Consider the following 12,492-nt stretch of genomic DNA (forward strand, 5'->3'; position numbering starts at 1 on the left):
TTTCTCACTACTTTTGTCTAGCCTGTAACTCTCATCATTGAAGTATTCAAAATACAAACCAGAAAATTAAACCAAAAAAAACAATCAATTTTGTTAGTTTTTTCCAAAATTAAACCAATTATGGCAAGAACAATATCAACAATTTTATTAGTTCTCTCCCAAAAAATAACAAAGCAAACAAAATAGATAAAGTATTTACTATTTAGCACCCAGTAGGCCAGTAGTTGTGGGAAAAAGAATGAAAATCAATGGTTTTTAACAAAAAAAATTACATGCTCTGTGTCATGCAATGAAAACTGCGTCGGTGAGAACTCTGAGTCTTTGAGAGGAGGTTGACGGCAACTTGCTGGCGTGCGCGGTGGTTAACAGTGAGTTGCTGTGGTGGTTGATCTAACGTGATGCAGAAAGAGGAAAAAGGTGAAAAAGGGGAGAGCGAAAAACTAAAGAAAATTGGTGGTGAAAGAGAGAGTGAGGTAAGATTAGAAGCATAAATGGCATTGAAGTGTGAAGGATGAGCTTTCCACTGGCCGTTGGGGTTGCGGCGCTACGCCTCAGGAAAAAGAGTTTGAGTGAGAGAGAGTGTGTGTTATGCCCTAGCCCCTGAGCATTTTGGACTGTGAAGTGTGAAGATTGAAGAGTTAAATTGTGAACATTGAACACAAAGCCAAGAAACAAAATTCATAGTTTTTATTTTTTTTATAACTGCACTACCTACACGGGTCCAACGGGCCGAGTGACCCGAGCTTTAGCGCGAACTCGATTTAATGAATAACCGGGGTTATCTATTGAAACCTCGGGTCTGACTGGGCTATAACGAAGTCAGGCCGAATTAGTCTTGAAGTCGCCGAGTCCAGTCCGGATTTTCGGGCCAAACCGGGTCTTGTGCACCCCTAATATATATATATATATATATATATATATATATATATATATATATATATATATATATATATATATATATATATAGACACACACACACACACACACATAAAATAATAATATATAATTTTACATATATATTAATGTTTTTTATTATTTAAAATTTTATAGTCACTTTTTATATATAATTTTGATGTAGGACATAAATAAAAAATTTATAATCGATAGATAGATAATATATAAAATTGATATTTTTTAATATTTTTTAATGTATATAAATTATACTTTATTGATATAGAACTATAGATTATGTTTCTATTATTTGAGTCAGCTTGTGAGCTTTCGTTGATGCGAGCTTGAGCTTACAAAATAGACTCAATTGTTACCGAATCGAGCCGTGAGCCAAGCTTAATTTTTGTGAGTCGAGCTTGAACTTGGTCTATTTCGATTCACCTTGGCTCACTTCCATCCCTATAGAGGGGACATGTTTGGTGTCACTTGGTTAGAGAGAAAATAATTCCAATAACAGTTAAAAACGATGAGGTATTGCTTAAAGATAAAATAAATGACATGAAGAAGTGCAAGATGAGAAAATAAAATGGAATAGTTGGAATCACCATAGATGGCACTGCAACAGGTGTAGCTGTTGGTCCTACTTCTTCGAATATAGCTATGTCGTCCTTTTTCTGACAGGTTCTACTATTATGTCCGGTATGAAAAAGAAAGAAACAGTTAGGATAAATTCTAATGTGATATTTATATGACATTAATTTTAAACGATTGTACACTAAGACAATATTTGCAAACTAGTTGTCTATATTTTCACTTGATTTTGTGAGGATCTAGTTGTAGCTCTGGTGCATCACTCATTTTATTTCTCTTCATCGTTGGTCTTTTGCTTGCCCTCTTGTATGTTGGTGATAAAATATTTGCATAACTATGCTTTTTCTGAAACTTTTTGCTAGGAACAGGTTGAATCAGGAATTCATACGTTTTGTTGTATGCTCTAACAGTGAGCCAATGGTTTGCATATTCCTCGGGTCTTCTATTATGATATGCTAAAACAGCACAAACATGTCGACAGGAGAGACCATTTAATTTCCAAAATCTGCAGGTGCAAGTTTTCTTCCCTAATTCTACACTGACTTTGACCGACAAGCATTGAATCTTAAATATGTTACCAGCTAAATCACCTGTTGGAAACGGCCTCCAATGGTTGATCTCCTCTTCCCGACTTCCAATCTACTCTACTAAAGTGGAGTAATCCTACCCATATACCCCACCAATGTCTTCTTGTTCCTGGCTAAGATGAGCATAATATAACATCTAATCTCTTAAAGCATGGTAATAGTTGGCTTGCCCCTCATCTATTTAATGCAACCATTGAACATCTCAGTATTATTGTTTGTGATGTTATCGCTCTTTGGCCACTCGCTAAAATGTGAGGGTTCATTCTCTTAACTTTGTCCATGGCAGCATCGAATTCCTAGGGAGTTATTGCTTTTGCACAGCTAAATAATACTACTTTGAACTTCTTAACATTCCATTGCTTAGCGAAATTCTGCCATATATGTCTAGAACAAAACCTATAATGCAATCCTGACATAACTTCTTATAGAGCAAGTATAAGACACTACAAACCCAGCACAATACAAATTTGTTACAATTATTATGATACCAAAACACCATACAAGCGTATAAAGGAACATAGCATATGATTAAATTTGTTAACAAAAACATGAAATTAATTTTATTAGATTCCTGCATTTTGAATTATGGTATATTGTTTTAGATACACTAAGCTATTTCTCTAGAATACTATGAAAGAAATGTTTAGTGTATATAATTGTGTATTTAACTAAAGTTAATGAAATACAAATAACGTTACCTTTCGTTGATCACTCATAAAACTGAATTCAAATGACGTACCATCTCTAAGATCCTCTTGTAACAGCTGAAGAAACCACTTCCAATTGTCTTTTGTTTCTGCAATAACAATTGCATAGGTTATCGGGTAGATGTGGTTGTTAGTATCTTGTCCGATAGCTGTCAACAGCTTTGCCCTACAATACCCTTTAAAAAATGCCCTATCTAGACATATAAAGTGTTGACATCCACCCAAGAAACCCTTCTTGTAAGCGTTAAGACAAATATATATTCACCTAAAAAGATTACCTAAATCAGGCATAGACATTGTCTTAATAATCACAGTTAAACTAGGATTATACCTTAAAATCTCAAATTTATAGTCTCGAGGCAATGAATAATGTGCCTTCTTCGATCCCTCAATCCACTTCCTAGCTTTGACTATACACCGGTAGATATTTGTTTCATTTATACTTATATCGTACTCTTCTCTGAAGAATTGTCCAGCCTCTTTCACCGTCAACTCTGGATGAGTTATCCTCCAATTCATCCACTGCCCACTTTTCATTAAGTGGTTTGCACTTGTTGTCTCTTGCACAAGTGTATTGATCAACAAAGGTCTTTACTTGATAGCTAAGAGGATGAATTTTTCATGCATAACAAATCTACCATGGGCAAATTCTCGTCATAACATATGGTTTTTTATCGCTTCGGATCAACTATGGGGAAGAAAATGCTCCTGAATAATGTCATTCTCTCAAACTCCATTCTCACCTCCAAACGCACTTGTTGAATCGGAGCATCTACATTTCTTATGGTTATGCTGCTGGCTGCTCATCTTCTTCATCACTGTAAATGTTATCGCAACATTCAGACTTATAGCAGCGATATCTAGGATCATTTGATGAATATTCTTCTTCATCAACAGGCAAGAAATGCATGGAGCTTTTGTTGGATCCAGATTTTGAATAAAGGTTTAACTCATAGGAGCATGCTTTCTAACACTTCTAACTCTTCTCTTGCTCCTACTTACTTCTTCATTTAGAGTACTCTCTATTTCAGCTTGGGATTGCTATAGAGATACTGAGGCTGAACTTGAAGTGAACCGTGCTTGGTATTGCTATTCAATTAATGGTTTAGAAAAATAGTGTGTAAGTAGCTCATTTGTGCCATTGGATGTATTTGCTCCTTGTTAAGTTTTTCGATCAAGATTTTTGCTTGAGCTTAGTTCACAGTTAAGAGGTATAAGGAACAAGGGAGCTATAGCATATTATGGGGATAGTGCTTGGGTGTGTCAACAGTGGATTTTTCAGAGTTTAGGTCAGGGTGAGAGAAGGATTTAGTAGGCTAGAAGTGAGATTTAACAGGCTGGGGGTGAGGTTTATTGGTCTGGGATTGAGGTTTAGTGGGTTAGGACACACATAGCTTAGGATGGGATAAAGATTTTTGGTTTACTGTAGCTTGGGCCACCTTCTTAACTTGTCCACTCTCGTCAATTGCCCCTTCTACTTTCCTATTCATTTCCTCTATAGTGACATTTCTAACCTCTACTACAACAACATCATGTTCACTTGAATACTCTTCATTATCTTCAGCTAGGACAAGAAGACTAATTTGATGCCCAGTAAACACATCCATTCGCCTATTATAATTGATGGAAACTTCATACATCTCAATTATATCATTATCATACCTTAGTAATTAACTTCAACCCATCTTTAAACTCCTCACCAGATTTCAGCCATTAATACTCGTTCACAATAGTATAACCAATATCCCTTAGGAGATCCTTAATGAAGAAGTTGTTTAGTGTGTCAACGATAACCCTTTTAAGTTCTAACTTCGTTAAGATCACCTCCAACATATTCAACATTTTTGTTACTATATCTCACAAACTTTCTACCGTAGTGTATAAATAGAGTTATGTGACTTCTTGTTGTCATCTACCCAAACATAACACAATATTAAAACTTATACTAGAATTAATTTGATCAAGCTAAAAACCTTAAATCAAATATTCAATTGATAGAAAATAAAATGACATAATTAACATAAAGATTTATGTCAAGAATAGAATTTGAACAAAATATTAAATAGCGCAAAATAAAGAGATTTTAGATATACATCAATTGTATACAAGACCGTAAAGGAGCATGTACAGAACACAACAATAAGAACCGAATTGAAATGATACCAAATAATTACATTGATAGCCATGTCTTTAACTTCATGTGCATATATACAATGTGCCTTTCTAAATTAACATCAAACAAGAACTTTCAATTAATTTAACAATTAACAGCAATCTAAAATTACTAAATTAATACCGCAACAAAGTTCTAAAATTAATAATTTAATTAGCAATCAACAGCAATGAACAATCTAATTAACAAAATTTTTGTAAAATTTTTAATTCAAATCATTACTAAATTAGGAATTCTCCAACAATAACTTTTGCGCTAAACCAAACAATGAAAAAAATAAGGAGTAGAGAACTGCACCAACTTTTAACAGACACTAATGGTAATGACGGAAAGACAAAAACAACTATTTTAGCGACACAATTTGCAGGTGACGACATCGACAATTGACATAACAACGTCAAGGTTCTAGATACGTGAGAGAGATGATCGATGCAACGACGACTATACCGGCGATATGCGCAAAACCCCAAATATGTTGTGTTTTAACTTTAGTACCAAAAGACCAAAAAATTCATTGAGTACAATAGTGAATTACTATGTTATTTTTAAAATAGTGAAAATCACATAAAAAAAATCAAACTAGTAACACATCTCATAAATTGACGTTTGATTAGAAATGTCAAATAAATATAGTTTTTTGTAAGTATAAAATTTATTTTAGTCATAGTCGTTATTATTAGCGCTTCCATTTTTCATATCATTCAAAAAATATGTAACATATATGTACATATATCCATAACACAATTCTTGCTAATATAGCATAGAACTCAAAATGATAATGAATTATCACTTATTGGCTGGTGATGATTCTCATTAATTTAAAAATTAGAGGTGACTAAAAATTATGCCAACCGATCATGACAATTTAGAACTGGTCCACGTGATTAATTAATTGAGTAGTGAATTTAATTTGTACATAAAATAATATACGTACTAGGATGATATATTATTATTGGTGTATCATTTTGGCAGTGAAAGCACTCATATATAAATTTTTTTGGTAGAAAATTATTTATCATCCTGCTACGCCATTAACTATTTACAGCTAATCATATCTGCAATTATCTAGTACCTTATTATCCTATTTATATTAAGGGAGATGCACTCAACTACCAAATTCGCTCATCAACATTTTTGACATGTGGGTTAATTAATTAATTAAGCAGACAAATAATTACAAATTTAATAGTGTATGTGTTTTTTGAAAGTGATAATATGTGTGGACACGGAAGAAAAACATCAACACTCCTGCTAAGTACGGTCGATTAAACAAGACATTAATTTCAATGAGCTAATCATGTTAGACATGAATTAATATAGTTGATCAGACAAACCAAACCCCAATAAATTGTCTGTAATGTACAATCAACGTCATATCAGTTTATATATACAACACCATCACATTATTAGGTTGCCATATGAAACTTGATTATTGAAGAGTATGTGAGTAAATTAAACTTAATTGAGGGGTTACAAAACGATTGTTTCCGAGACAAAGGCAATCTCTTAATATAGAAATCCGATAATGTTAGGGAAAAAAAAAACTAAATAATCTCTTTATATTAAATAAGACAAATTCTTATTATTTTTTGCTAATATTTTTTAGTTATCAAATATTTTTGATAGAAATAAACTCAGGTTATAATAATAGAAATGTTTAATAATATATGCATCATAAAATATAGAGAAAATTTCATTCCCATCCGCTGCGAAATACTAAAATGACATTCTCTTTTTCTCTATTTTATAAATATATATTTTCTTCTCTTTTAACTTTTAAAAAACTTTCTCTTTAATCTATTTTAAATTTTTTGTGTTAACTAATATTAACTTTATCCATTTTTTAAAAAAAATAAATTATTTTTTTTAAAAAAATACTCATTAACAAAAATTTTATTTTTATTATTAAATTTTGCTTACCAAAATACTCTTTGATAAATTATTTTTTATTGATTAAATTGTATTTTTAGCGAAATAATTTTTAAAAAATTAATAATTAAATTATTTTTTTCTAAGGTACCTACTCTTCAATAATTTTTTAATTATTAAATTGTGATTTTACCAAAATTATTTTTATATTTTATTATTAATTCTTCGATATCAATATATATTATTTTAACATAAAATAAAAAAATCTTACCACTGTTAACATATATAACAATTAATATATATTGATATTAAAAAAAATCTTACTAAAATTTTTTATTTAATGTTAAAATAATATATATAGATATCAAAAAATTAATAGTAAAATATAAAAAAATTGTTATAAAAAATTTGGTAAAATCATAATTTAATAATTAAAAAATTATTGAAGGATATTTTAGCAAAAAAATAATATAATTATTAAATTTTAAAAAATACAATTTAATCAATAAAAGAATAATTTATTAAAGGGTATTTTGGTAAGTAAAATTTAATGATAAAAAATAAAATTTGTGTTAATAGGTATTTTTTTTAAAAAATTATTTTTTCTTAAAAATGGATAAAGTTAACATTAGTTAACACAAAAAAATTAAAATAAATTAAAAAAAAGTTTTTTTAAAAATTAAAAAGGAGAAAAATATATATTTATAACATAAAAAAAAGGAAGTGTCATTTTAATATCTCCTAAAAAAGGAAATAAATTTTTTTCAAAAATGTAAGTGTTCATATACATAAGTATAGCAGTTATATTATTCCATTACACGATATAGCTATGGGGAGTGCTTTATTTACATTATTCTACTTGTAATAATTTACTCGTTAAATTAAAGAAAACTTTCATTAAAAAAAGTTGTTAAAAAATTTTAAGTAGTTAAAAATAAACGGTTAATTAATACTATAGTTCTGTCGTCGATTATTATTATTATTATTATTATTATTATCATCATCATCATCATCATCATCATCATCATCATCATCATCATCATCATCATCATCATCATCATCATCATCATCATCATCATCATCATCATCATCATCATCATCATCATCATCATCATCATCATCATCATCATCATCATCATCATCATCATCATCATCATCATCATCATCATCATCATCATCATCATCATCATCATCATCATCATCATCATCATCATCATCATCATCATCATCATCATCATCATCATCATCATCATCATCATCATCATCATCATCATCATCATCTAAGAATAAACTAATATTATGGGGAAAAAAACTATGAGCTCAAAAGTTAACGTTATTTATTATCATTTTCATATAAACTATTAATCTTAACATGTTATTTGGTTTTTTATAATATCTTCTAACTCGACAGATTAAAAATTAATTTATTATGGTACTGAATTTTATTTAAGAGTTTAAAGATTTATTATTAAACAATAAATTACTACATACACAAAACGAAATTCAAATTTCCAATATTTACTTAAACGAACTAGTGAATTAATGGCTTTATCATCCCAACTTAATTAATGTTCACATGTTATTTTTATTAACACCGATAATTACTATTTGTAAAAGCTTAATTAATTAATTACCAAGAAGGAACAGTAGCATATAAACTAAGTATGGAACAAAATAAAGACGATTATTATTGTAAAGCAAACACAAGCATTGTTGTTAATATATTCTCAACAATAATAAGGAAACTGAAGATATGGTCCTTGTCAGTGGTACATGCAGAAGCAGTAATAACCCTAATTAGTAGTTATTAAGCAAAATAAAACCTAACTAGACTGTTAATTACACTAGTTAGGCAAAGAGAAAGAATCAAAGAACAAAACAGAAACGGACAAATTAAAGAGGTTAAAAAAAAAGGTTGGAAATGAAGAGGTAGCATTAGCGTGGAGCAGTGTTGATGATCATGATCATGATAATCAGATTAAACAAAAAAAAAAAGGTTCTGAAATCTGCACACATCTGAGCTGCAAAAGACTGTGATCTGTGATGATGCTGCTGCACCCACAAACAGTGTACTACACCACGCCGCGTGAATTCACCCACTCATACTCAGTCATTTTCATTTTCCATTTTCTATTTATTATTTTCTGTCATCATTTTGATACGCCAATGGCCGAATCGGATTTTCATTTTTCAAAGCACAATAAAATATAAAAAATAAAAAATAAAAAAGAAACAGCGACCTAACATACAGATCGAGAGAAAAGAAGAAAATTAACTGAAAGTGAAGTCCGAGAAGAATTAATAATAATGGTGGACGAGGTACCTCGTCTTCATAACACAATGCAAGTACCTGACTGAAGAAAAGAAAGATAAATAAACGCCAAAACCAACATAAAATATTGCATTATTAAATTAAATTAAATTAATAATATTATCGATCAAGGTTTTCTGGAGTGTGAATGTGATTGAGTGATTGAATGTAAAAGTAAGCGAATTCTGGGGGTGTGCTTACGTTAATGGGAACGAGAAACTAACTAATCGACATTAATATGAGAGAGAAAGCTTAATCATTGTTGACCCAAGATAAGGAGCAAATTCAGGAGAAGATAACACTGCTTTTCTCTGCATGCCATACACGTTCACCTCCATACTCTTCTTAATGATAACAAAAACAATTCATGTTTAGTTTCCGATATTATACTAATTTAAGTCCAGAATAATAATTAATTATGAAAATATGAATAATAAACCGGAAAATTAAAAAATCATGAGCAGCCAACAACTGAACTAATTAAAAGTCTCATCACATAAATTAAAAAAGAAATAACTAATAATTAACAAGAACGAACCCTAGCTAGCTAGATCTCTCATCAATTGAAATTTCAGATTACAATGTTTCTTTCTCGCACATGCAAACACTATCTTGCATTCAGAGGGGGGAATTAGGGTTTCTTACCGAGAGTGTGCTTATTGTTATGCATCCAAACCTTGAGAACATGTCTCTTAACACCGGTTTCAGCGCAGAAATTCTCAACTGCAGATTCATCATGCTTCTGGATTCTCCACCCTAACTGCTCTGCGAATGCAAGCATCTTATCCTTCTGCTCCTGTGTGAATTTCGTTCTAAACCTCTTCTTTGTTCCGCTTCCGCTACCGCCGCCGCCGCCGCCGCTGCTGCTAGGGTTTGACATGTCTTCTTCCTCTTTGTAGAATCCACCGCCGCCTGATGCGGCTGCTGGAAGAGCTAGAGGCCGGTGCTGCGACACCGGCGGAGTTGACAGGTGGAGGTATCCGCCGGTAGGAGGAGGCGGTGCGCGGTGGTAGTAAGGGGAGAATTGATGGTGTTGGTGGTACTGGTGGTGATGCAGAGGCGGTTGCGGCGGTTGCTGAGGCCGAGGAGTGTTCTGGTGGTAGGGGCTTGTCTCGCCGTCGATCTCTTTGCGGTGGAAATTGCGGTGGCAGTTGCAGGCAGCGCAGATCACGGCCTCCAGTGTTCCTTCCTCTCCGGCGGCTAGAAACTCGCAGCAACCGTCAACGGCGTGGCCGCCGATACTGACCGCGTGATTCTTCTGACATTCTCTGTACCTGACGGCGGTTCCACCTTTCCGACCAGGTGTCACGGCGGCAGCTCCTCCTCCTCCTCCTTCTGATTTGGACCTCGCCGCCGAGTTTCCAAACGAGTCATAACCCTGCGGCGCAGGCGGCGGCTCCGGGATCCCCATTTCCTCTTCCTCTTGGTCTTCGTGCTCGTCAAATTCCATATCGCTCTCTATTTTGTTTTCTTTTTAAAAAAATAAAAAAGAGGAAATTAAAAGAGAAAAGAGATAATAAATTAAAAAATTCTGTTTTTAATTTGTGATTTGGGTTTTATGGTATGTTAGGTTTGTTGCTTGAGATGGGACTATGGGAGAGGATCTACACAATCTACAGTTTTTTTTTTTTTCTTTCTAACATAGAGAGGTGAAAGCTCAAGGCTGAGTCAATTTCAGTGATAAAAGTGTCAAAAACGCTACTAAGTAAGATTGTGTACGTGTTTATTCATTTATAATGGGGGTTGTAATAATTTATAATAAATAAAATAAATATTAATTGAAACACTCGGAAAAGAAAGTTGGCATATTAATTTGTTGAGGTTATGGTAATAATAAAATAAAATATATTTGTTTAATGAGTTGAAGATAAGAGAGGGGGAAGAGGATGTGGTCATCAATAACCGGCCTGCACAAAAAGAGGGTGTGTCACTACACAAAGCCTCTCAAATTCTTCCCAATTTTCATTACATTCACATTTACATTTATATTTACATTTACATCCCATTTACATCTGCATCTAACTCTCTCTCTCTCTCCCTCTCTTAAACTTTTACTTTAACTGGAGAACTCCTGTATTCTTTTCTTTTTACCTTTTGTAAAAAAAGAGTATTATTTATTTACATCCTATAATTGAATTTAGAATTTTTAAAATTTATAGATAGAAAAATAAAAATGAATAAAATTTTGAATTTTATCAAATAATAACTAAACTAGTGATTCAGTAAATAAATATACTTTTGTTTTTACAAATATTAACATAATAACTTGAATAATATATTATTAAAGGAGACATCAGCGGCTTGTGAGGTGAATGGTAAAGTTAAGATGATATGGATGCATGGCATATTTGTAATTGAAACGAAGTACACAAGGGAATTATTATAATGTTAGAGCGCCAAATTCTAATAATTAATTTTAGTTCTATAATATTTTTAGTTTAGCTTTTTATTATAATAAACTTATTAATATTTATAAAATGATTGTATAAATTTATACTAAAATTATGTTAAATAAAAAACTTAAAAATAAATAACAATTATATATATGAGTTAAAAAAATATTTTTATTTTTGGTGGGGGGATCATGCATGGTCGCGCAGGCCCCTCCTTGGTTTCACCCCTGAATCCTGATCATGTACACATTAAAAGTTGATAAGAATAATAATAAAATTAGTATTTACTTTTTGATTGAACAAAAGAATTATTATATTAATTATAAAAAATATGTGAATTTAATTTCCAATGTAAATATGATGTATTTATTAAAATAAAATATTTAAAACTTTTTATTAATAATAATTTTAAATATTAGCTAAATTTTAAAAGGTGAAAAATCAAGTACAGTAGATTTTATGTGAAGTTGATAACTAAAAGCTGTTAGATGATTTAACTAATTTGATTAAATTTTTATCCAATGGCTCTTAACTATCAACTTCACATAAAGTCAACTGCACCTGAGTTTTTACCATTTTAAAAATATTTTATATGTATATTTTATTTTTTAATATTAAAATAATTGATAAAGCATAGAAAGAAATTTGAAAGTAGTAGTGACTAGTGAGAAGGATGAATGTTGAATAGAAAAGAAAGTTTGAGAAAGAGAAAGCAAAGGGGGGTTGAAGAAAGGAGAGAGAGGGAGGAATGATTTTAGTTAAGATGGGAGACCGACTCTTCATCGGAAAAATTAATCTGTCGGCATTTATGGGAGCCGCTTACGTGCCCTGCTCTTCCGACATGACGTGACGTCACTCAACCCTCACCATTTCATTAGGATTTAAGATTGGGAATTAGGGTGCTGTTAGGTGAGTCCACGTTTCATACAGTTTCACTCAAGCAACGTACCTTTTCCCAAAGCATTATCTT

General features: G+C 31.6%; 1 protein-coding gene across 1 annotated transcript; it reads right to left on the reverse strand.

Moving 5' to 3' along the window:
* Nucleotides 1-1,701: 1,701 nt before the first annotated feature.
* Nucleotides 1,702-10,840, reverse strand: LOC130945476 (uncharacterized). Its single transcript, XM_057874187.1, has 8 exons — nt 9,775-10,840; nt 9,142-9,172; nt 7,925-8,109; nt 4,167-4,406; nt 3,520-3,594; nt 3,055-3,336; nt 2,809-2,952; nt 1,702-1,937 (listed from the first exon to the last, which is right to left on the reverse strand). The coding sequence occupies exons 1-8, from the start codon at nt 10,577-10,579 to the stop codon at nt 1,702-1,704; spliced, it is 1,998 nt and encodes a 665-aa protein (XP_057730170.1). The 5' UTR covers nt 10,580-10,840.
* Nucleotides 10,841-12,492: the final 1,652 nt, after the last annotated feature.

The sequence above is a fragment of the Arachis stenosperma genome, chromosome 8, assembly GCF_014773155.1.
Source record: "Arachis stenosperma cultivar V10309 chromosome 8, arast.V10309.gnm1.PFL2, whole genome shotgun sequence".
In the NCBI taxonomy this organism is placed as follows: Eukaryota; Viridiplantae; Streptophyta; class Magnoliopsida; order Fabales; family Fabaceae; genus Arachis; species Arachis stenosperma.